Source organism: Triturus cristatus, chromosome 1_2 (assembly GCF_964204655.1).
Source record: "Triturus cristatus chromosome 1_2, aTriCri1.1, whole genome shotgun sequence".
Classification (NCBI taxonomy): Eukaryota; Metazoa; Chordata; class Amphibia; order Caudata; family Salamandridae; genus Triturus; species Triturus cristatus.
In genome coordinates, this window is record NC_140580.1 from 572,357,223 (window position 1) to 572,383,977 (window position 26,755).

Here is a 26,755-nt window from a genome sequence, read left to right on the forward strand (position 1 = left end):
GGCTCCATGGGCAGTACAAAGCACACCCTCTGGCACGAACAAAAAGCCAGTTTATTCCATACAGGAAATAAATAATAGAGAAAGCACAGCCTCCACATGAGACCGATTGCATTGAGAGACTGTGAGTAGAAGTGCTCAGCCACAGTGCAAAAAATGCCTCCGTATGGATCTGAAAGTTTTTAGGACCAGTCATATTGCTGTTTTTTAGATTCAATAATTTATATTGGGTTTTGTAACTTATAACACTTCTGCAAGCATTCCAAACATATATGAAACAATACCAAAATCCTTCCCGCCCGCTCCTCCCTTCTCCCTTATGTCAACACACATTCTGCCAGTGACGTAGTTGTATCACATGAGTACATCAGAAACATATTGTTGAAATTAATGACAAAGATGGTTATGTAGGTCCAAGAGGTCCAGGGCATGCAATTTTGTTGGACATTTGAGGCCTACATATTCATTGTTTCGATAGCGGAGGTCAAGGTCCCATAGATTCACAAATCTGTCTGTTTCATCCTTTAAATCGTATGAAATCTTCTCATTGATTATCGTTTGAAACAGTCTCTGTAGCAAGAGTTCTCTTTTGAGTGTAACAGATTTGCCCCCTAGACCCAATGTTTGTTTTGGCGTGAAAAGTAGATGAGATATTCTCATGGCTCTTTGGAGTGTAATGGATAAATGTCATTTATAGTGGTGCTGAGTAAAATAAAGGCTGTTTTTCCTTTCAAGTCTAACCCTACAACATCCTTTATAGTTGAAAGAATCGATGACCAAAAATTCTTGATTTGAGGCATGAGCTTAGAATATGGAAGGTGGTGCCTGTGTCACGGCCCTGTCTCCAACATAGCTTGGAATGTGTCGCGTTCATAATATACATCCTGGTAGGAGCCGTCTGTATACTATCTTAAATAGTTATCAGCCTTGCATGTGATGAGGAAAGTTTGTGTTGTGAACAAAGATCGCTTCCCATTATTTCTGATCAAAATGTGACCTTAAGTGCTTTTCCCAACTAGTTTCATATGAATATTTGTGTTTATGATCTGCTGCTCTCGAATTAAGTAAAGCCTAAAACCTCAAAACCAAGTGTCACGTTGTTTGAAGTTTTTGCAGAAACTTCTCAAAGGAGATTAGAGGGTGGATGGCTGCTTCTCTAATGGTCTGGTGGGAGACCCAGTGACAGAGCTAGAATTAGTGGTGTCTTCAAATGGTCTCATAGTGCCATTATGCTAGAAATCTCAAAGACAATAGCACACTCCATCTATCAAATCTCAGAAAAGTTGCCTGTCTAACGCCTTCGTGAAGTTGGAGCTGTCCACTACTGGTGTCATGGGTGGAGGGTGTGTAGTGACTTCCCAGTCTTTGATCAAATAGTCCCAAGGATTTAGAGTGACCCTGAGTAAGGGTGAGCTATATAGATGGCGGCAGCGTTGGTGTTTAGGAATCCATAATAGTTATGCTAATTGACATGCAGTGAAGGTTTGGTCTAGTGTGCACCAGATATTGTCTGACATTTCCTTGAGACATTCTTTCTTCTTAATAGCTGCGTGTGTTCAGTATACGCGAGCCTGCATGCCGCGAGAGCGCTCTTGAAAAAAAAAATGTTTGCAGAGTTATGTTATTTCCCATCCTAGACAAAGTTGGTTTAGATATTTTGTAAATTTGGCAATTTGTGTTTTGTTAGTGCAAGTGGGAGATTTGGAACACATGATGGAATTTAGTGAGGATAGTTTTTTTTTTTAAGAAGCAAGCTTGCAGAGCCATGAAAGACATGAGTGTTACAATGTTGTGAGAGATTTAATCATCTAGGACAGGAGCTTAAAGTTACCTACTATTTGCTCTTGGAGGTCAGTCGCTAGAACGACCCTTAGATAAGTAAGCCCCGTAAGGGTCAGTTGAAAAGCGGTCTCCTGCTATAGTGAGCAGGCCAATTATTGATTTTGCACTCGTATGAGGCCTAAAGGCCATTCACTTGAATCCGTACCAATGGTATTGTTGCAGCGCATCTACCCAGCTGCAAAATCTAGTTCCTAAACCAGCAGTATGAATTGTTGGCCTCGTAATTCCCCAGTGCACTCTTTTAAATGTTGAGTGGAGGAATACTTCCTTGAGTCTCTTCTTGGCAATATTGATCAGGTGAAGCGCCTGTTTAGTGTTGTCAGAGGTAGTGCAGGCTGATATGAACCCCACATGGTCAGAGCGAATCAAGTGAGGAAGCACTCCTCCATATGATTTGCTAGAACCTTCGCAAATATTTTAACATCAATATTCAACAAAAAGAGATTGGCCTGTACGATGAGCAAATGAGGGGGATCTTTACCCGATTTCAAGTGCAGAGCAATTGATGCTCAGTCATCGACAGGGATGGGCTCTGCATGGATGAGAACTTATTATAGAAGGTCGTCAGCAAGCTGGCTATTTGCGGGGCAAAGCCTTTATAAAAGGAATTCTTGTAATCATCAGGCCCAGTGCCTTCCCAAGTTTGAGATGTTTTATTACTGTGAGGATTTGGGCTATTGCAACAGGCTCATCTAGGTTTTGTTTCTTGGTGGCTGAGATGGTGGGAAGAGGCACTGAGGTGGGAAGAGGCACTGAGTGAAGGTATGTAGTTGCCTCATTGGGGTCTGATTGGTGTGCTTTATATAGAGATTCATAGTATGTCAAAAAAGCTTTTCTTACTCCAGTATTTGAACTTTCATAGATTCCCGTGCTTGTATCATTCCCCGTCGTCGAAATGGGAGTCCCCTGTACACATAAAATAGCAATAGAAACCATTAACAAAACAGAAACTAGGCCTAGGCCCATTCTTGTTTTGCAACCTATCCACCTCATTTTGTAAAAGAGACCAAATAAGGTGAACAACCAATCAGATTAGCCTCACCCCTTAGAACCCTCCTGAGAGAAGCTCAGAACCTCAGATTTTCTACCGCATGTTGTGCTAGGGAGTCTCCACTGAGCTCTGCTCAGTTTTTTCCTGTAAACTTTCATTCTACAGTTTTTTCACCTGTTTCTCTTCAGAACCTGCTTCAAGATGTCTAATAAAGAGAAGAAAGCCCTCTTTAAAGCCTGTGCAACTTGTGCTAAGAAGATTGTATTTACTGTCTGTACCCAGACCATAAGGCAGCAGACTGTAACATATGCCGCACTTTTTCTACAATGACTCTGCGAGACCGTGAGGGGCGTCTTTTGACCTGGCTTGAGTAGCTAAAGTCAAGGAAGGAACCAGTCTCCAGTGACAGTGATGAGGCATCCTCTGCTAGGAGGTCTGTGAAAAGGGGTAGGGCTTCCCCTTCACCATCTGAAGAACGTACTGGTAAGGCCCTAAAAAAAGACCTCTCGTAGGTCTGAAAGGCGTAGTCCTGGCGAATCTCCTCACCGAGGTGTAAAGGAGAGGGAAGGACTTTCAAAAGGAGTAGTATCTGAGAGGAACTACAGCTGTTTCTCCAGCTTCTCCTCCAGCGGCTCCAAAGACATTCAAAATGTCCTCCTCACTCTCTTCTGAGGTAAAACCTGTGAAGAAGGTTCACTGGTCGACGACGCTGTCAACGACTTCGTCGACGAAATCATCAAAGGTACAGTCTCAATCTTCTCTGGCTCCGTCGCGGGCTCGTCGACGGTGATTTCATCGTCTCCGGCGCTGTTTCAGAGTTTCGCGTCGATGCCGGTGGTGGCTGTGTCATCGTCGATGGTGTTGACAACGTCGAGGAGGATGTCGACGACGAGGGTGATGACGACTACCAGGTTGACGTCGACAGCTGGGGTGTCGACGGTCTCGACGACGTCCATTTCATCGTCGATGATTCTCTCTTCGTCGTCGATGGTCCTGTCAACGACCTCGCCGACGGTGGAAAAAATTACTATTTCTCTCAAAAAGCGCCAAATTACACCTGAGATTACTTCCCCCAGGAGGGCGACTCCTCTACCTCCGGCACTCCTCCCATAAGAAGAGGGATCTGAAGAAGATGATGGACCTTTTGCTTATGCAAATAGCCTTTCTCAATTACACGTCAAGTGTCAGGGCACAGATTCTGAGGGGGATTATGGGGAGGAACAGCATTATGATCCTGCCTCAGATTATCAAGAGGACTACCTGCAGGAGATGGTCTCCATGCCTTCCTCCTTACTAGCGGACTTGCAATCTATGCTTTTGGACTATAGGAGAAGATTTGCAGCGTAACCTCCAGTTCCAATTGTGGTGCCCGTTACTGCTGTTCCTCCTGCTCAGCCTACTACCCCTCAATTGCCACCGCCTCAACCAATGCTTATGGCTCAGGACGCACCACCTATCGTGTCTCTTGTTCACGATGACACCTCTGATGAAGAGCAGGGCACTGGCGCAATACCAGATCCACACACAGAGTGGGATGACTATGTAATTCCTGATCCGGCTTCTCCTGCACCAGCTCCTGTTGATTCCCCCCCTGCAGACATAGGGGGTTTCCATAATTTGATGGAGAGGGCTGCAAAGAGGTTTGAACCCCCCATTGCACATGGTGCAGTCTGAATGCTTCCTCTATGAATTCAAAGAGCCTTACAGGAAAGCAGTTCGCTCCATTCCAATTGTTGGTCACGTCTGGGTTGAAGGGTTGAAAGTGATGAAGGATCCTGCTACGGTGATTCCAGTATTGCCTCGCCTTGAGAAGAAATATAAGGCTCCAGACGATAGTCCGGCCTGCTTGGCCAGCCAGCCTAAACCGGACTCTGTTATCTCTCAAGCTGCCCTAAGAAAGTCGAGAAATCCGTCTGCTCCCCTCACAACGCCTCCAGATAAAGAGGACAGACACTTGGATAACGCGGGCAAGAGGTTTTCATCCATGTCCAGTCTGTTGGTCAGGTCTGCGAATGCATTAGCGATACTTGGTCTCTATGATCACCAGATGTGGTGCGATCTGTCCCCCTATCTGGACCAATTACCTGAAGATGCGAAAAAAGAGGCTAAGAAGATTCTTCAGGAGGGAGAAGTAATGTCGGCTGAAGTGATTGACTGTGTAATAGACATTACAACGACTGCGTTCCGCTCCCTTGCGGGCGCTGCTGTCCTTCGGTGTCAAGGCTGGCTGTGGGCTACGTGATTCTGTCCTGAGGTCCAAAAGAAGATCTTGGATCTTCCCTTTGATAGGGAAGCACTCTTTGGGAAACATATTGATGATGCGCTCCATGACATCAAGAAAAACACGGAGACCGCAAAATCCTTAGGGACTCTGCAGTACCGCAAGGTCCCCTTCCATGGAGCCAGAGGGAGAGGTAATGCCTCATATAGAGGAGGATACCAGCAACAACGGTATTCCTTTTATGGATCAAATTCGCAATCTTACCGGCCGAGTTAAAACCAGCGGCAAAAGCAATCCTCTTCTTTCTCTAGATCATCTAACAGAGGAAGACAAGGACGCCAGGGGAGGGATTCCTCGAAGTATCAATGGCGGCTTGCTGGCTCTTACTACTGTCCCTTCTCCTCCTGTAACATCAGTGGGAGGCAGAATATCAAATTACCTCCACAACTGGCAATAAATAACATCGGACCGTTGGGTACTGAAGATCATTCAATGCGGCCATACTCTGGAATTTGTCCAAGCACCACCTTCCAAGCCTCCTCATGCCACTGTGTCAAAACATCTCTGTCTTCTACGATTGGAAGTCCATCAAATGCTCCTCAAAGGAGCGATAGAACCAGTCCCTATCTCTCAGTGGGGAGAGGGTTTCTACTCCCGGTTCTTCCTGGTCCGGAGACTTTAGAAAAGTGGCGCCCTATTCTAGATCTGAGGGAGCTCAACACCTATCTCATCAAACAATCATTTCGGATGGTTTCTCTGCAGGACATCCTTCGTCTTCTCAACTCAGGGGATTACATGGCCACTTTGGATCTAGAGGACGCTTACTTTCACGTACCCATTCATCCAGCCCACAGGAGGTTCCTTAGCTTCAAAGTAGCCAAGAGCCACTTTCAGTTCAAGATTCTGCCTTTTGGATTCCGATCTGCTCCGCGGATCTTTACAAAGGTATTAGCTCCGGTGGCAGCTTTTCTACAAAAACAACAGCACCAGGTCTTCCCTTACCTGGATGACTGTTTGCTGAAGGCTTCTACCAAGCACGTAGCAGAAGATTCAGTAGTGGTGTGCACACACCCTTTCAACAATCTCGGGTTCACTCTCAACACAGAAAAATCGACCCTCTGTCCATCCTGAACAGCCAGGTTTCTGGGAGCCATTCTGGACACGTCCATCAACAAGGCTTTTCCCACCCTGGAGAGGCAAGAAAAGCTGATGGCTATGGCCCGTCTGCTGTTACAAAGACAGTCACTTTCAGTTCGCCTCTACAAGTCCCTCCTAGGGTCCATTTCCTCCTGCATTCCTCTGATTCCTCACTGCAGGTTGGGGATGCGTCCTCTCCGGGAGGAGTTGGACTTGCAGTGGTGCCAAGTCGACGGATCTTTCAAAGACAAGGTCTCCGTTACTGTGTCCATGAGAGATGCCGCATTGTGGTGGACGAACAAGGAAAACATTTCTCAGGGTCTCTCCTTCAGGATCACTCCTGCTCCTCAGATAATTACTACAGATGCCTCGCTAGAGGGCTGGGGAGCAGTCTTGCAAGACCTTCAGTAAGCAGCCGTTGTCTGCCCCAACATCGTCTTCTGCATATCAATCTGCTGGAGCTCAGAGTGATTCGCCTAGCCTTGCAGGCGTTTCTTCCACGAATACAGCAGTCTGCAGTTCTAATACGGACAGACAACACAACAGCTGTGCATTATATAAACAAGGAAGGCGGCACCAGATCTCGACTTTTGTCACAAGAAGCTCAAACAATTTGGCAGTGGGCGATCCAGAGGGAATATCGCTCAAAGTGGAGCACCTTCCGGGCGTTTAACAAGAAAGCAGACACGCTGAGCAGACTGAAATCGGTCAGCCACGAATGGGAACTGGACCAGTCCACTCTGGAAGAGGTTTTTGTCTATGGAGCATGCCTACCATAGACCTCTTTGCCACACCGGAGAACAAGAAATGCCAATTTCACGCAAGCAGGCTTCACCATCGGGGATCATTGGGAAATGCGCTTTCGATGGCCTGGTCAGGCGCATTTGTTTACGCTTTTCCCCCCATTCCTCTGATCCCCAGGCTTCTCAGGAAGCTCAAAGCGGAACATTGCAAGATGATTTTGATAGCTCCTGCGTGGCCCGACAGTTTTGGTTCACAGACCTACATCTCTCCCTGGACTTTCCACTTCCGTTGCAGCCAATTCCTTCGCTGCTGATAATGTCCCAGGGTCAAGTCTGGCATCCGGATCCTCAATCTCTTCAGTTGTCGGCATGGCTCCTGAGCAGCGAGAATTTCTTGGTTTGATTCTTTCAACAGAATGTAGAGAGGTGCTCTCTCAGGCATGAGCCCCAAGTACCAACAAGACATCTAAGTTGAAGTGGAAGCGTTTTTGCATTTGGTGCCAGCAAAAGGATATCCATCCCTTTTCTTCTGGACCGCATGAAGTTCTGCCTTGCATTCTTTCATTAGCAAAATTGGGGCTGGCTCACTCTTTCATCAAAGTGCATCTTGCCGCCATCTCTCGCTTCAGACGCACATCCTCAGGTCCTTCCCTCTGGTCGGCAAGGATAATTAAAGGCCTTTTCAGGGTCTTCCCTCCAGTCAAGCCTCCGCCTCCTCTTTGGCACCTTAACTTGGTTCTCACCCGGCTCACGAAGCATCCCTTCGAACCTATTCACCGGGTGGATTTGAAATTCCTCTCCTGGAAGGTAGCTCTTCTGCTGGCCTTGACTTCGGCTAGAAGAGTGGGTGAATTGCAGACTCTCACCATTCAGGAACCTTTTCTCCAGTTCAAAAAGGGTACAGTGATTCTACGCACTAACCCAAAGTTCAGTTCATACCGCAAGTGCCTTCAGACTTTCATTTGAATGAGCCGGTCATACTCAAAACTTTTTTCCCTCATCCTACTACTCCGGCAGAAACGGCACTCCACTCACTGGACATTCAGAGGTGCTTAAAATTCTATCTCCAACGTACTAAAGACTTCAAGAAGTCTCCTCAACTATTTGTGTCTTTTAGTGATCCTCGTAAGGGGTTTCTCCTTTCCAAGCAGGGGATTGCTCGTTGGATTACCAGCGCTATCCAGTATTGTCACAGAGCAGCGGGTAGGCCCCTGGAAGGGCGATTCCGTGCTCACTCCACGAGGGCGATTTCTTCTTCGGCAGCCCTCTTTGCCGGAGTTCCTATCCGGGAAATCTGCAGGGCAGTGACCTGGAGCAGTACTCATACATTTACAAGACATTACTGCCTGGATTCTGCAGCGAAGAGTGACACAGCAGTGGGCCAGGCAGTCCTGAGGAACTTTTTTCAGTAGTAGTGAGCTTTCCCTTTCATCCCTCCTTCCATGTTACTGTTTTTCAGCTCTTGCACATTTTTGAACCTCCTGTCTCTATATTTTCTATGATTTCTAAGAATGTTGATTGACCATGGAAATGATCATGGTACATGTGCTATTGTTTTATTCTTGGTTTTATAATGATCGTGATTCCAAAAATGTGCTGATAACTGCTAGCTACTCTGATACAAGCATGGGAATCTATGAAAGTTCCAATACTGGAGTTAGAAAACAAGCTACTTACCTGTAACTTTGGTTCTCTGGTATTGGAAACTTTCATAGATTCCCATGCGACCCACCCTCCTCCCCTCGAAAAGCTCAGCCTCTAGCACCTTCAGTGGTGTGGTTACACAACGGCTACGAAAATCTGAGGTTCTGAGCTTCTCTCAGGAGGGTTCTAAGGGGTGAGGCTAATCTGATTGGTTGTTCACTTTATTTGGTCTCTTTTACAAAAACAGGTGGATAGGTTGCAAAACAATAATGGGCCTAGGCCTAGTTTCTGTTCTGGTAATGGTTTCCATTGCTCTTTTATGTGTACAGGGGACTCCCATTCCGACGACGGGGAATGATACAAGCATGGGAATCTATGAAAGTTTCCAATACTGGAGAGCCAAAGTTACAGGTAAGTAACTTGTTTTGTTGTTCTTCCTCAGTTGTGTGGACTATTAATTTCTGTTATCACCCTCTTTGTTCTAGTAGCTGTTAGTCTCTTGGCTAACAGGGTGCCTGCTTTATTGCCCCTTCATGATACTTGGCCCCAACTCTTGTGAGAGTATGATTTCCTTTTACATACTCTCATGCTGTGGTTCTTAACCTTTTGACTTCTGTGGATCCCCACTTAATCATTACTGGAACCCAGGGATTGCCACTGAGTAATTCCTGGATGCCGAGGACCAAGGCCTAAGTGGTTTCAATGATTTGAATTGCAAAACAATACACACAAAAATACAGAAAAAAGAATTCATGAAACAAAAGCACAAATGATAAAATATATTATTTAATTCACAAACAAATATATAACAAAAAATTGCATTTGAATAAGAAGGTTTGAGCATTTCTAAATTCAATTGAGGCCACTCATTGTCCATACTATAATCTGTTTGATGCACTTACACCGCTCCCATGAATCAATCTGAGGACACTAGCTTAATTTGTATCCTCCAATCTCAAATATCTTCACATTTATAGAACATTTACAATTTTTCAATTCTACATTTTGCCTCTTTATTTATATACACTTGATTAATCGGTTAATATTATTAAATATTCTAAGAGGTTGTGGTCCCCCTAAGTAGGCGTTACTGACCCCCAGGGGTACCCGGACCACAGATTAAGAATCACTGCTCTACTATACATATCTGGTCCCATATAGTCATTAATTGTCTGCTTAACATTTGGAGGGGTTAGATTTGTATTTCTGTTTTAGTGGTATCCGTCTAGAGCATAGTTTTCCAGGGCCACTCCCTCATGTATTTCAGTTGGCTCGCTTTTTGAATAAGTTTACCCGGCGAACTGCTTTCAGGGCATTGCAAACTGTTTGTGGGTCTAACTTCCCAGTGTTAAATTGTAAATATTCCTCAATACACTCTTGGATTTTGTGGACCACCATCTGCTCTTTCAGTTGGGCTTTGTTCAAACTCCACACTATGGATGTCCATTAGTCAGCATCCTTAGACCAATGTAGTTCATGCAGGACCGGATCATGGTCTGTGAGAGTTTGAGGAAGCTGTTGCACCTCATGTATACTAGGCTTCAATCTTTGATCTAAAAGATTATAATCAATCCTTGAGTATGTCTGATGTACTACTGAGAAATAGGAATAATTTAACAGATGAGGTGCCACGCTTCCACAAAGCCGAGGTCCTACAGTAGAGATAGGGATGTACCTCCTAACCTATGGTGCGATTTGTCTAATGTAGGATGCATTACACAGTCAAACACCCCTGCCAAGATAATAGGAGACTCTGAGAAACTGGCTATTTCTTGGATAGTAGGGGCAATACATTTCTCTTGGGCCACTTTTAGAGCATAGATATATGTGAGAGTAATAGGGTTCTGTTCCCAAAGACCTGTTACCACCACTGTCCTGTTTATCAGTTTTCACTTTAAGCTCAGTAAACCGAAGGTTGTCTCTCATCAAGTTGGCCACTCTGACTGGTTGACTGTGAAGCTCAAGCGTTGTTGATCTTGTTTTATGAAATGTGTCTCAAATATCTGCTCTGGAGCACTTAAGCTCTCCCAGTACACTGAGACACCTGGTGGGGTTATTTTGGCCCCCTGGCATTGTGAGTACGGTGAATGTTGTGTAGGAACGTTAGTATAGTTTGTCGAGGGGAAGCTCATAGGACCCCAAAATACATTAATATAGTGTGGTCTGAGTATAATCATGCTTGTGCTTTGTGTAGGAGTTTGACCCATTGAAACCCTCCCGTACCCGAAGTACAAACAAATTTAACAAAAGAACTAGAATCAAAAAAGCTTATGTCCAAAGTTAGTACCTATACATCGTGGGAGAGGTGTGGCCAGTGTGTTTTGACACTGCTCTCCCACAATCCCCTTCTACCATGGTTTTAGACCAAGGAGGTAAACGGCACGGACTAGCCACATGAGGACTCTCTCCCCCGGTGTCCGCACCCCGGCCAATGATCAAGGAAAAGTCAGGGCTGGGGGACCTAGATGCGCCATGGCCATTAATTTATGGCCGCCAGTCTAGTTTAGGTGTGTTATGAGTTCTGGGCTTGAGGGTGGGACTCCTTCACACCCCAAAACTCTCCTCCCCCCACATGACATTTTGCTACAGGTGCATCAGGACATTCTCTCTGCCCGCTCCAATTCCAGTGACATCTGGTTTTGGGTGGCATCTCATAATGACTGTTGTCCACTGACCTCCCCTGCATCCTCCTCACCGTCTGGTTTCTGTGTCCATTTGGTGTCCTCATCCGGTATACCTACTGCTTTGTGCACTTCTAGCATTGCTAGACAGCTGCCTAACCTCCCATCTAAAAATAAGTCGGAATGGGTGGTCCCATCTATAGCTTATGTCCTTGGATCACAAAACGTCAAGTACTAGTTGGCTGTTTTTTTAAGCATAGCGCAGCATACCATAGCACATTAAACTGGATATGCTGCACCGGTGGAAGCCAGAAAAGCATTCTGCAGGTTTAGGGGACCAATCATATTTTATAAAGTGGAGCATTAGATGCACAGTCTTATTCTGAACTCCTTGTAGTTCAAGAATGGAGCACACTAGAAGGCCATGATAGCAAACTTTAGCATAGTCTAGCTTTCCCAGCGAGGGCCCGAAGGAGGAAGGGAATAGATGGCAAAATGTTCCTATTGAGTAAAAGCGGATAATAACAGGACAATACTGAATGTACATGTATTTTAAATTGAGTTCACGATCAATGAACTAATGAAAAAAGCAAGACAATAAGGACGCTAGGGGGATGCCGCAGGTGACTGCCAGGGAGTCAGAAAGAGAGGGTGGTAGGCTAAAGCTGGACATCTGTCAGAGAGAAAAGAAGCAAAGCAGGTACTAGCCACCTCCTAAAGACCTAACACTGCCATCTGGAATGATCCTTCGTAATAAATGCAGCAAAGAGAGATGCAGAAGGAAGCACACTTCATCTAGTCCTAGTCCAAGATCACAAAGGAGACATTAAATAAGACCGCATCAGTGCCCATTTCAGACCTGAAACCCAATTGACTGGAGTCTAGCAGATGAAGTTCCTCCGGGAAATTAAAGAGCCAGTGGGCAAGACATTCAATCCCAATTTTGACTGTAGGAACTATCTAGGTCTATCATTTTCTTCAATCTCAACATCCATTTCTTTAAGAAAAGGTTTAATTATTAGACTCTTCTTTCACCGCGAGGGAGCAATTTCTGAGCAAAGTGAAGCATGGAGTAGGGTCCTCAAAGTGTGGATAACTAGGGGGACTAGAGATTTGAGAACAGAAACGGGGCAGATATTGTCAGAAGATGCAGACTTTATTATAAATAGCAGTCTCTTTGGAGACAGAGGAGAGATGTTTTCATAACTATGACTGAAGGAGGCTCGTTATTCACACCAAAGAGTCACTGGTTAGTGTCACTGGTCGACCTGGCAGTAGTGTCATAGATCTGCCATATTTTCTTGCGAAAGGTGCCAGCTTGTCACAGAGAGCGTGCGATGGAGCTGAGATGGTGCTGTTAGGACAGGTTATCTCACAAAGACAGGATTTTATACAATGCTCATGTAGAACTAGAAGCGTGAGAGATGGCGAGCCCACAGAAGTTGGGGCTAGTCACAAACTGCATCTTGTAGTATCTAAAGTGTTAATACAGTAGTAAATGTCAGAAACCAGAATAGGAAGGCCACAATATATAAAGATGTAAAGGCTTCATGCTCTGGTATATTCCAAGAAATACTTCATGTATTTTATATTATTTGTTTAGTTAACTATCACTATTTATTGTTTTTCACAAAATAGAAGTGCACTCGCCAACAAGTGCTTTCAACATTATTCACTTTCTGAAGGCCTAGTGGGCGTGATCTACATTTAATTTATAAGATTTTTCACATTAGAAACTGCAATTTGTGCTAGTATAAATGAGGATTGTTAACTGAGAAAATGGCAAAAAAGAACCAAGAAATTGACGTTTCTCAAAGAAGAACCAGCCAGTAGATGTTTTACCAGAAGTTGTTTCAGCATTTGAATACCTCTGACTGCATACTCAATTTGCATCCATTTTTCCTGTTATTATCTGGGGTTTGGTGTTTACATGAAAAGTATGTGTCGAGCTATCATTCTATCCGTTTTGTTCAGACTCTGGCAACCAACTACAGTTTCTTTCCTGGAGCTCGTATGTTTGAGTATTGATATAGTGTAGTTTGCCCACTTAGCTATCTCTTGGTCCTAGACGACTTTTCAGGGATCCCTGCATGTTGCCTGGTATACACCTGACTCCATTGCCATGTTGGGGTCCCAGGACTAGGTTGTCTTTCTGGCCTTCTGTTAACCCACTTCTGTAGGCTTGTCCTGTGATGTTAATGAGTGATGGTTTAACCGTAATTTATTGGTTTTTGCTTAGTAACCACAGGCAGCAACTGTAAACCATTGAGAGGACCATGTAACAGGCTATAGCTTTCTAAATTGTTTCCTTTTTGGATACAGTACATTTTTATGTTTTTTTTGTTACAGTTCCCAAACCACCATATATTACATTGTTGAATGGATTTTTGATTAGTGAGACCGTGCAAGGTAAACTGGAACAAAGTTGCAGTAGGCATCTGAGAATTCTATTCTGGAGTTACAAATAACATTTGATGTTAATGCATAAAGGCACAAGCAGTCCACATGTTATCAGAGATACACTGGCCTGTCCCGGTCATAAAATTAGAAATTTATCAAAAGGTCAATGTGCAGCTTCTAGTCATTCTGATAATCATGCCAAAGCGGATATCACGCCAAGTGTTGCAAGAGAAAGGGGACAGCATTAAGGTACTCTGTTGTTCTAGACTGAGAGTTTGTTTTCTATTTGTCTCTTACAGGTATTAGTATATCAGGTGGCATTGAATCCAAAGTACAGCCCATGGTGAAAATTGAGAAGATCTTTCCTGGTGGTGCAGCTTTTCTCAGCGGTGTGCTCAAGGTAAACGACCAGCATCATTTTTAGCTAGGAGGTGCAGAGGTATCCTCTTTCTGAATAATCATTCCAGGATTGCTTTGTTCTTTTGCTAAACCATTACAAACTTGTCAAATGAGAAATTTACAATACAGATTTCATATTAAGAAGGTTCTTTTGAGTTGTAGGTTGCACATGCGTTCAAAGAATGCTACAATATCTGATCAGATCAGATCAATTTGTAGAATAATTTATGGATACAAAAAAAACACAAACCCCTTGGCATATTAAATAGCTTTTTGTATGTCTTGTTTTGCCCAATAAGAGAAACCAAAATATATTGAGTGACTACAACAGCCTTTGTAGTGTAGTCATATACACCACAAAGTATCTGTGCAGAATGAGTGTACTCTGGGGTGGGTGGAGGCAGAGGACTCTAAACAGGAACATCTTTAGGTGGCAATGGGCAATATCTGTTGTCAAGTGCAGAAGTCGAAGATTCAGCAGTTTTGGCTCTTGTAAACAGAGAACTGTCCTACATAGGGTTGTTCTTTCAACGGGTGGTGTTAGGTTTCCCATTCATGTGTCACCGCATGTCAATAATGTGTCCATAATGAAAAATTATCCAGGGTGGCATCATTGCTTCCTAAAAGTGACTTAAAAACAGCTCTGTAAGTCACTGATTTTTAACCCTTTGACTTCTGTGGGTCCACACTTAATCATTACTGGAATCCATCGACCCCCACAGAATAATTACTGGAAACCGGGACCCCTACTGTGTCATTACTTGAAGCCAGGGACCCCGGCATAAGCAATTTCGATGATTTGACTCCCAATACAATACATAAAAGTACAGAAACAAGCAGTTCACAAACAAATACACAAATTCAATTGAGACATCCATCACCCATACTATATTCTCTTTAATGCACTTGCACTGCTCCCACAAATAAATCTGAGGATATCAATTTAATTGTTAGCCTCTGACTTCAATATGCTTCACATTTACTTCAAAGTTTGAATTATACATTTTTGCTTCTTCCACATTATTAATCTGTTAATGTTCTTTAAGTTTTGTAAGCAGTTGCGGACCCCTGAGTAGACATCACAGACCCTTAGGGGTCTCTGGTCCTCAGGCTAAGAACTGCTGCTCTAACTAATCATTACAAAATTATATGTTTTGTTAATATGCTTCCCTAAAGGAGCCAGTAGGTGAATGTCAATTTTCCTTCTCAAGTGTGGGTATCTAGAAGGCATAGTTGATAATGGTGGTCTTTGTTCCTTTTGCCACAAAATGTTGTGTACCTTTAAATTGGATTCTGCATGCGTAACACTGATATGTGTAGGAACAAAAGTCAAAAACAGCACAACAGTTGTGCCATGCACGCAATTATTTATTTGTTCCCAGGTGTTACCCTGGGTTTTGCTTTTGCCAACGTTTGTGGGATCACTAATCTCCAGGGTTTCCTCAAATTGCGAATATGGTGCCTCTTAGTGACACCATTCATGCTTCTTGGCTATAAGGAGAACCCCCATACACCGGTGCCTAGATGTAGCCTCAAGGGGTAGCCTTTATTCACCCTCTCTGGTGAAGCCTTGGTGGTGGAAAATCATTATCATTTTTGGAGAGTTCTCGTTTGCACCCATTGATGTTGTCTGCTACTTTCCCAAGCTAAATTAAGTCCAGAGGTTTGGGATGATATGGCTCCTTCCATGTAATTTATGTTGTCTACTCAATGTAGTACTGCTGAGCAATACAGGAAGTCATCAGTGACGTATCCCTTCTCTAAACATCAGTGTGTGTCATTAAGATGAATTGTTTCTGAAACATTGCTGTTGCACCTATTTTTGGGGTACAGTGGATCACGAATATTTACCGTGCAGTAAATATGGCACTTACAGATGGGAGAATGCGCATTCTCACAGAAGACAACTCTTTCCCTTGCTTTTAGCTCCTTTTTGTTCTCGGTTTCAGCTTGTCTTAAAGGAGTCCATATCATTTCGGACGTGAAAAGGAAACTCAGTTTAGGACTTTACATGTAGTCTGAGGCTCCTGCTTCCCCAGAACCTTCTCTTAGAAGGAAAAACGTGATCCAGGTCAGTTGGTTGCACCTTTCAATTTTATAGGATGCACTGGACGCCGATTCCCAACGGGTTTCTGCCCAACTTTAGGAATATAACCTGCAACTGTCATGCTACTCACTTGACATACTTTGCACTCTAGCCTTGGTGGATTCTGTTCCTGAAGATGCATTTTAGAGTGTGGACTTGGCATGCTGCTAACTTCTTTCTGATTGGGATTATAAAAGCCCCTATTGATCAACTGCTGATGAGAGCCTGTGCCTGATTTACTCCTCACCACGAGAGGAGACAGGCTGCTAAAGAATTGAGCTTGGTGACCTCAGATGTTGGCAAACATCTGCTGAACCTCTCAGCAACGATGGAAGTGTCCTTCCTGTGGTTTCCTGAGCTGTGTTATTTTAGATATTTGCAAACCATGATAACTAGCATTTGTACAAAGTAACCCATGTTCAGAAAGATTTGGATCCTTCATTGTTTATATTTTATTTATATACTCATGAAGAAAATCTGTAAACAGAATGTCATTTGACTACAAATCCTGCACAGTATTGTGTTAACTCCCATGTGTCTTTCCAACGAATCCATGCTTGGTCCTTTCCAAATAAGGTGAAATACGAAATGCTTTCCTTTGGAATCTCATGGGCAATTGAGTGTATGCTTGTCATTTTGTATCAATTCTGATCCACATTAGTGAGGCATCTGTATGCTTCTTATTGTCCTTTTAAAATTTCCAAAAGGTAGGGACGTGTAGTAGGCTCATCAACACTTCTACAGGTATTTACCTTCTAGAAGAAAGGCATTTTCTTGAACAGATCTATAGCTTCATTTGAATGGACCTTTCCATTTTCTTTCAGTTTGGATACTTCAATATTTATACGCATCTGTCCTAGTAATATTCTAGCTTGATCCTACATTAGCGTGCTATGGCCAGAGTCCAGGGGTTCAACTGAAGATCTGTTGTTTTAAAGCCTATTAATGGACATTATACTGAAGTTTAAGATGACAGCTTTCCATGCATGCCAGACCTTTAGTGTTTTTTTATATTGATTCCAGTTTTGCCCTCTAACATCCCCAAAATGGTGAGAGAGACCAGATTTTGCCCTTTTAGCATTGAAGAACAAATTACCTACATTCAGTGGTGCTCTTTCTGGTGGATACTCTATCTGCAGATTCATCGTCTTTTTAGAATATCCCCAGGTGCCAGAAGATTTAACTGCATTGCTCCCACATGCCTGTATGTGGCATCGTGCAGCTCTACACGGATCTCTTTCTGCCCTGGAAGTGACGAACACAGCTGCACATAAGTGCAACCCCTGCACGCGGACATCAGTTTCATTCTTTACTATGTCTGTCCACTCGGACTTGTGTGCAGATTCCTAGCTTGGGACCCTTTTAGAAAGGAAAGGAGACCATTCAACAGAAGGAATCTGTGGTGACAGAGTATTCATCAGAAAGAGTTTTACCAAAGGTATGTAATCTGATAGATACTTCTAACCGCAGATTCCTTGCCTCTGGAATAGATACCAATTCAGTACCTCCGAACGTGGTGAATCTATGGAATGGTACAGATCAAAAAGATGTGCAGGACTGAGCTAGAGAAATGCCCTTCTCATTAAACCTGGCTGTCAAAGCAGTAGTGCTTCATGAACATGTGTACTGACGCCCAAGTCAAAGCATGACCGATTAGAAGTACAGGCACTCCGCATGCTAGATCGGTGGTAGCAGCCTTGGCCCCAGTGGAATGGACCCTCAACCTGCTTCTTGCCCAGTGAGACAGATTTTGATGCAGAGGACTATACATCTTGGAAAAGTCCTTTTTTATTCTCCACTGCCTTGCCTTCTTTTACCCCAAAGAACCCGGAAAAGAGTGGGACGCCCACGATGGTCTTTGGTGGGACTGATATAGAGACTCAAAACTCTTTTAGGGTCCAGTCAACTGAGTCTTATCTCCTCTTTAGAGGGGTAAGGCAGGTCAAAAGATGTTGAATGAGTGACAAATTGCCTAACATTAAAGGCTATGACAACTTTAGGCAAAAAGACAGCCTTTTTTCTCAGTCCCACTTTGGAAAAAGGTAGTATAGAGTGGCTGCACCGCAAAAGCTTAGCATTTGCTCCTATGACGAGCGGAGGGCCCTGTGACCAGAAACACCATCTTCAAAGTCAGAAGACATAGTGAACAGCTGTTTGAATGGTTTGCACATGAGGAAAGTGTGAACCAAATTAAAACACCATTGTGGCACCACAAATAAATGAGTCAGACCAAATCTTATCACAAGGGGGGATTTGAACAAGTTCCGTTGGTTAGAGGTCCGACAGATAACCTTTACAAGTGCCAAATGCAAGTTCTTGCTGGGTCAAAGACAAACAATAGGACAGCTGAAAGTTTGGCCTGCAATGGATCAGAATCACAGGTGCATTCTTCTGCCACTGGTCCAGGGGGAGGACTCAGCGAGGTCCAACCCACTGACATCTCGTAAGTCCAGATATAACTTGTCATTCTCATAATGTTGGGCAAAATAATCCTTCTCTTCACCATTATCAACCCTAAAAGTAGGTTGGTTGTGGTCAGAGTCCAAACTAAAAAGTTGTTGAATGGCTGATGTCTCAGAAAAATGGTCTGGTTCTGTCTGAATTTTAACAGCCTGGGCCTAGGTGTGTCGGCATGGCACTGAGATGTGACCTCTGTTATTTGGCTCGGAGTCAAAGAGGACAATAGAAATTGAGTCATCGTCTGCCAGCAGTGGTGCGGGTGTCACTATCACAAGAACAGGTGTAGATCTTGATCCCAGAATGGAAGTCTCCTTCGACGTAAGAGCAGAACTCGAGTGGGTTCTGGAGGCATAGATGGTGCCAAGGGCAGTCCTGCACAGGTATCTCAACTGGATGCTTAAAGCAGGTCCATGGAGCCAGAGAGGTGGCAAAAATTTGCAACCTGGCCTTTTGAAGGACCTCAACTTGTTGCAACATCCCCAACGGCCTCTGGGAAGGAGTTCAGCTTGCATTGAGATTAGCTGCTGAATCAGCTCCTCTGCAGGGGACCGAGAGTGAGACTGTGGGGAACTCTAACATCCTTGCAACTGTTGTGAGTCCCCTATAGGGCCCACTGTACTTTTTCCTTATGTTAGCCAAAGTACACACATATTAGGCCGCTTTTGCTTTGCACACGTTACATGGTAACATGCTTGTTTTTGTGCCACACTGTTATTTATATGCTGCACGTTTTATTATTCTGCTTTCTGCTGGAATTCAGTCTGTACCTCGTACAAGGCTAAGCAACATTGTGCCCTGTTTTTCTTGGTGGCGGGACACCAGCACCTAGATGTAATAGAGAGATCCAGATGCTGTTTTTCGAACAGAGCAAGTCTTATCATATAAGCCAAGACTTGCAGTTCTAAAAACTGAGTGCAATGAGGCTTGCAGAGAAAAGGTCCGGAGCCAAACGAGCTTCAAGCCTGAGAGGTAGACCAACTGATTATGACTCTCGAGTATTGGGTCTGGCAGTAATCCCAGAACTCTTTAGTATAATACTGTATTTAAATAGTAAGGGAAGGCTTAGACTGCTTGGTCATTCGCTAGGACAGGGCTTTTCATTGTGTGCAGTTTATTAATCGTGCTAATCACATTATTGACTTGCATACGTTTCCTAATTGCAGCAGAGAGTTTGCATGATAGAGCACTTTAGTTTCAATAAACATGGTAAACTTTCTAAGTTTCTCTTTCCTTTGATTGCAGGCATGTGTGAGTTAGAGAACAAAAGGTGATGACCTGTTTCCGCGACTCCTGAGAGAGTTCAGAGTGTTGTGTTCTGGGGTGCTCAGTTACCTGTCTCTTTGTAAGGTTAGGAGGGCAGGTAAAGCACCTTGAGTTAGTTTGGATTTGGGGCCATATGTACTGATTTGGTAAGGTGACTTGAGTCCCTACATGCTGACGTCCCAAGCACCCAGGCGTAGTTCTGTTTCTGAGCAGAATGTCTGCAACACAACTTCTCAGGTTGAGAGTTGCATGATTGAGACAAAGGCTGTGTGGCTTTGTGCGTTTCTAATTGAACTTCACCTTATCAGAAGCCTTAGATCTCGCCGATGACCTGTCATGCAAACATCCTGGAGAGCATGAACGGGATCGGGCCCTCAACTTCAAGCAGGAGTGGGACTTCTGAGGTTTCTTTCAGTGTTTAACAACATTCAGCTTTGCTTTGTGTTCCCGGATCACCTTTGGGTTCATAAGTGCACACTACTTCCAGGACTTGGAGTCATGGCTGAACTCAAAGACCAGAAGCAGACCTTGTGGGATTTGTCACAGGGATATTTTTGCTACAATCCCTACAAGTACCCTGTAGTCTTAGGAGGAGGCAAAGTGCTCTTGCACACTGGAAAAAAAGTTGTTGTTTTTTGAAGAAGAAACTTGTCAAAAGAAGAGTAAAAAGTTGGGCGTCTGCTCCAGATCCATGTTTGTCCCTGCCAGGGCAGAACAAAGTCACATGGCTCCACCTACCATCCCTTGAGAGCAATGCTATTAAATCTTTTGGACCCAGTCTAGTAGCTGGGGATGTTCTAAAGGTGAGGAATCTGTAGTTAGAAGTGTCCATCAGAAGCAGACTCATTAGGTTCAGTGGACAGCCTCAAGGTAGAGACCTGCTATTAACTTCATACTTCTAATGCTCCAAGTACAACAGTTTCAGAAATGTGATGCGGTCATGGGAAGCTTAAAGAACAGATGATGGCTGGAATACTGAACAAATCAAACATTCACCCCCAGTAACCGATCTGGGATAAATCCATCGTTTTTTTGCTCGCCATTCTAATTTGGACCCAGCCATATGCAAATCAGTCTTGACCCTGCTCCCAGTGGGAATAGTCAAGCCCGAACTGCCAGGCCAGGTCCTCACTGGACCAGAAACAAGCCTTCTCGGACAGGTTTTGGGTTATCACTCCTCATCAGCCAAGCTAGCTTGAATCCAGTAGGATAGCGAGCACAGGGCTCATATTTGGGCATACCCTTCCTACTTAGGGTGACAAATGCAAAGAGAACACATGATGGACAGAAGGCTGAACAAAGCAAACATTCACCCCCAGTCATAGATCTGGGTTAAATTAGTAGTTTTTTTTGTTTGGTATGCTATTCCAGTTTGGACCCAGCCATTTGTTCTTTTTGCTTTTGTCATGGGAAGCTTGGCCTGGAGGTTTGCCACAATATGCTCCTGGCTATTACATGAAGACTTCCAAGTAAACAATCCTGCTTGTACTCCTGGTAAATCTAGCTGATGTGGACTTAGACGCCAATGAACAGAACTGTCTGGATACACCTCAGGAATCGTCACACTCCGCTGTAAAGTTGTAGCAGGTATGGGAGTTAGGACTTGATTATCAGCACATCACAGAATGATGACCCCAGCAGAGGCCTCCTAACAGGAACCTAATGAGTCTGTGTCCTTGTAACAGCACAGTACAGCACCTGTTTCTGTATGTCACGATCTCAGTCACAGTGAAAGACCCCCTTATGATCTAAATCTGGTTTATTGTGATTTCTTAAAACAAAACATAAAGAAGCCAAGTATCACACATATATTTTATGTCATGGTGCGAAGTAATGTAGTTTAAGACAACAAGTGGCCTCTTGAGTGACATCAATGCATGTGGTATAATAAGAGTAATAAAGAACATAATGGCCAATAGATAACCCTCCCTCCCGCAATCGCCCTCCCCCATAGCTCTATTTTCTGTAAGAATAGAAAAGGTAAGTTAAGACATGGGATGCCATTGTATCTCATTTAGAGAAGTGAAGAGTCTGGTCCCATCAGTGTTTTGATGTGTCCGTCCGGTGTAATATTCTCAGGTATCTGAGGCAAGTGAGTTCCCTATATTCCTGAGACAAGAAATTGAGCTATACCCCCATGTCATTTGAAAGGACATTTCTCTGTGTTCTAGAGCTGCTGTAAGTTTCTCCATCCCTAACAGATCCCAGAGACGCCACTCCCTCTATTCTGGGGCTCTCTTGTTGCGGGGATTCTGCACCTACACAGAACTATGCGCAGGAAACCAGGACCTCGGTATATAGTGGTGTACGAACCTCTCCCCTTAGTGCCCGAAAATCCCAAAGACCGACTAGCTATAGTGTCTAATTCGTTCTCCGACGTATCCACGGAGCTACCAATGAATAGACAACCCAGAACACGACACTCCCGACTCTCTCAGGAATCGCGGGAGCAAGACAACTCTTTCGCTCATTCACTCATAGTTGTCCATAATAAGAGTATTCAGAGTCACGATATAGTTTAAAATGTTTATTTTTACTAAAGTGCTCTATGGTACAGTACACGTGCCATTACTAGCAGCAAAATGCATAAAAACAATATCGTTGGCATTGTCACAATTTCATAGAATACAAACGGGGATATCATTCTAAAAAGACATTGAAAAAGGGCTACAGTGCCGAACCACTGTAGCACTGTGATAAGATATAGTTTATTATAAAAAAGAAGACCTCTGGGCTTTGTCAGCAGACCCCATACCTCAAGGCCTAGATTAAAGGTTTACATCTCAGGACAAGCACAGCTCTTCTCTCTGGAAAGGTCTCTCTTCAAGTGCGTTAACAACATGCTTCACTTGCAATATTAAAGCATACGACTTTCAGTAGTGCAGCTGTGTCATGTGTGTCTAGGTGCAAGGGACTGACAATAACAGAATAACAAGTGGCATTGTTGATCGACCCTGTACATCCTGTGCAGACTAAACTTTAGAGCACAGCAGAGAACGCGAGAAGCAGACAGTTCTTATGTGAAAAGGGGCACAAAAAAAAAGACATGTTGTGCCATGCGCAAAAGCAGCCTCACGGCAGCGAAGCTCCTGCTAACTTAGCAATGTTGACAAAGAACCCACCATCCATAGTACACTCTCTGTGCCCCAGCATGCCATTGTGCCTGCCTGGCTGTGCACAGAGCCATAGCCTTAGCCCTGGAAGATCACAGTGGGTATATCAATGGGTTTGGGTAATACCAGTTGGAAGGCTCGGTATGTGGGTGTGAAAAATAGTGTACATGCTCTTGAGCACTTCCTCCCATTTCTTGGATACTTTGAGGAACTCCCATATGATGGGTGTCAGTGTTCCTGTCCCTCCTCACAATTCCTCTAGCATGTGGGGAATGTGGGTGAATGCCATCTTTGTCCACTTTTCAGGGTGTAGTACCAGTAGTGTGCCATCTTTTTAGGTGGTTATACCTGCCCATATTTGACCATTTTCTTCTGATGGCACAGGAGTTTGCAAATATCAGAGAGGATGTGTTTGTCGTCCCATTTCCTGATAAGCCACAAAGGGTGTTAAGGCCATGGGCTGCCCTTTTCATTATGGTATGGGATGCACGACCCAGTGACCTTTTTTGCCAGTAGTGTAAATGTTCTGTCTCTGGAAGGTCATAAATAATCGTGCTTTAATTGTTCAAAGGATGTGATTCCCTCTGCGTGGAATAGGTTCCCCACCCTCTAGCAGTTGGCCAGTTGCCAGGCTAGGTAGGTAGAGCCCATCGCTGCTGGGGCAAAGTCAGGATTGTTCAGTATTGGGGTAATGGGTGATGGCATCATCTTAAGTCCCTAGACCGTAGAGATCTTATCCCATACTTCTACTGGTGACCTAACCACTGTAGACATATAAACTCTTTGCGTATGTATTTTTTTCACCTGCCAGTCATGGGACTTTCTAAATATGTATGCCGGCAAACACTTTGTCCATAAAGGACCAGTGTTTTCTGGTGCTGGGGCAATACAATTCCACCACACAGCAGAGTTGTGCCACTGTAAGGGACTCCCAGACCCCTATCCTCCAATATATGTTAGGTCCTGCGTTTCATCATGCTGGGTTTCTTGCCCTCCCAGATGAACAGATTGATGCATCTCTACAGTTTCTCTTTTGTTCCCCTTGGTCGCAGTGGTGTTCCAACGGAACACACACAAGCCTTGGTTCTTGCAACTGGCTCCGGTATCTCACATTTTGGTGCGGAGCAGGGTCCTGGTGACTGCAAGCTCAGTAGGGAGATGTATGTTATCCTGGAGCAACAAAGACTTGTTTTTTGGGCCAGGGGGTCGAAAGAGTGGTGTACTGGGCAGCTTCAGTCGGTGCCTGATGGTGAGGGTAGTGGCTACCCAACTCCAAAGGAGATGTTGCTTGTTCAAGGAGGTGCTGGGCAGACCTCCAAGCGATTGTAAAGGCTTCTGAAACAGTCGGGTCAGTGATTGTCAGTAGAGCAGTAGCCAGGCAGGGCTTCTCGCCAAGTTAGGTGCTGGTCCACAGTTCTCATGTCTTCGGCCCTTCGTTGTCCTCCTTTTTCTTTCAGGCAGACAAATCTGAGTTCCTGGTGTCAGGGGCCACCTAAATAAACAATTTAGAGGCGTTAATGGGAGTGAAGGGTAGTAGCCAATGGGCTACTTACCGCTGGGGTCACTGCACCCCTATGTGTGGGGAGTGGGCATAACCTTGTCCCAGAGTTCCTAATTCCACCAAAAACAAAATGGTGGAACTCGTCTTTCGTGGAGCACATCAGTTAGCCCACCTTAGTGGTGTGACTAGCCTGGTGGTGCAACACGACTACTTGCATAGCTAATTTCCTGCCTGCCCTGGTGCCAAATTGGCCTCCAGGCAGGAGGTTGCATCTACATGGTCTGGGCGAACCCTAGGTCACATATCAAAGGCAGCAGGGACTTTGAACCCCCAGGCCTTGATATGCTAAACCACTAGCCATCCTGCTGGAGGAGGTGTGAACACCTCCCTCGGAGCAGGCATTGTTTCTGTCCTCAGATAGTGCAGGCTACTCACCTGCAGGGGGTTGGAAAGTTGTCTGTGATGGCAGGGTGAATGATACCAGTCAATCAGCACACTAGATCATGGTAGTTTTTTTTATGGGGCACCTCTAAGGTGCCGTCTGGGTGTATGTCATAAGAAATCTAGGACTGGTAACAGTACAGATTTATTAAGACAAGGTGTTTGATACCAAACACCATTAGTTTCAGCAAAGCCATCATGTAGCTGGGAAACTCATAAGGTCCGGTGTCCAGTCATATACTTAAGATCGCCTCCCTGCTCACTTGCAATATCAAGTAATGGAATTAGACATCACAGGGGCATACCTGCTAAGGCACTGTCCTCACATAAAATATAATGCACCCTGCTTTAGGGCTCTAAGGCCTGCTGTAGGGGTGACTTACATATATTATATGCAGTGACTTTGGCATGGCACACAGAGATGCCATGTCGTGTTTTCGAAACGGTTTGCACCATTTTACGCAGTCTGCATGGATTTAGGTGTGGGTCCCTTAGGGTAGCACAATACATGCTGCAGCCCTTAAGGACCCCTGTAAGTACCCATGCCCTAGGTACCAGGGGTACCATTTACCAGGGACTTATAGGGGTGCTAAAGTCTTTGCCGATTGGGGTAGAATACTTTGCTTTAGGGAATGAGCACTGGCATTGGAGCCTCGTTAGCAGGCCTCAGTGCACTGTCAGACTCAAAAACCAGCACCTAGTAGTTCTAATGGGGCAAAAAGTATGGGTGCAAGTGCAACAAAATTCCAGTTTCCTACACCACCTTTGCCTGTGTCCTCACTAGGTTTGGTCAGTATACTTGATCAAACGCCTTTTCGGCAATGATGTACAGTAGGAATGTGGGGTGGCCTGTTATTTTTACTTTATCCAAGTTGTGGCACAGCCATTTAGTATTGTCGCTAAAACCTCTTTCATGGATAAAGCCATTTCTCCGGCTCTGAATTGCAGTATAGGCGTTCATGAGTAACTCGTAGTTAAGTGTGACAGTCTTGTTAGTAGTGGGTAAGATTTTGACTTGTGTATGGGATGTGTTTTTTTTTGTCCACAGTAGTTGGTACATCTGTGCATGGATGTCTTTAAAGCCTTGAGTTTCTCCAATGCTCATGATGTGGAATTGAAAAGTGTTTATTTTAAAGCCGGACGCATTGCTAAATCTGTTCAGTTCAGAAATGAATGCAAGGATGGAGGACAGTGGGTCCATCAACATCACCATTACGTTGTCTGCATACAGAGCGATTTTATGTTGATGCCCTCTGATCTTCACTTCCTTTATGTTGTAATGGAGGTGTATTCTCTCAGCTAATGGATCCATATACAGTGTGAAGAAAAGGGGAAGACAGAGGGCAGCCTGTCTCGTTCCCCTACCCATGCAAAGGGGTTTGAGAGGTAGCCATTAACCTGAACCCTAGCTGCAGGGGCTGCTTAGCAACTGAATATCCACATCCTAAAACAGGGTCCTAGTCCCACCTTTTCCAGCGTCTTCGTTAGGTATGGCCAGTGTACTTGATCAAATGCCTTTTTGGCATTGATGTACAATAGGAACATAGGGTAGCTTGTTCTTTTCATTTTATCCAAGATGTAGAGCATCCATTTAGTATTGTCGATGCACCCTCTTTCAGGGATAAAGCCCATTTCTCCAGCTCTGAACTGCATTACGGACAGTCGTAACTCGTAGTTAAGTGCAACAGTCTTGTCTCCACCTTTGGAACTGTCCTGACACCCAAGCTTTTAGAGGTTTGTACAGCAGCATACAACACCGGGCACCTCCCTGATACACTCCAGGACACTCGTCGTAGTTATTCCCAAGCCAGACTGTGATCCCTTGAACGTATGCTCCTACAGGCCACTCTCCATGTTGAATCTGGACTGTAAAAATGTGGGGAAGGTCTTGTCAAA

At 44.4% G+C, this 26,755-nt stretch overlaps 1 protein-coding gene across 3 annotated transcripts in view; it reads left to right on the forward strand.

The window, feature by feature from the left end:
* The window catches only part of PDZD7 (PDZ domain containing 7), a 573,233-nt gene that overhangs the window by 516,546 nt on the left and 29,932 nt on the right, over positions 1-26,755 (forward strand). For all 3 annotated transcript variants that reach the window (XM_085606490.1, XM_085606491.1, XM_085606492.1), the window contains one exon: positions 13,896-13,996. In XM_085606490.1, coding sequence (XP_085462616.1) covers positions 13,896-13,996 — 101 coding nt within the window. The remainder of the gene's footprint in view (positions 1-13,895; positions 13,997-26,755) is intronic.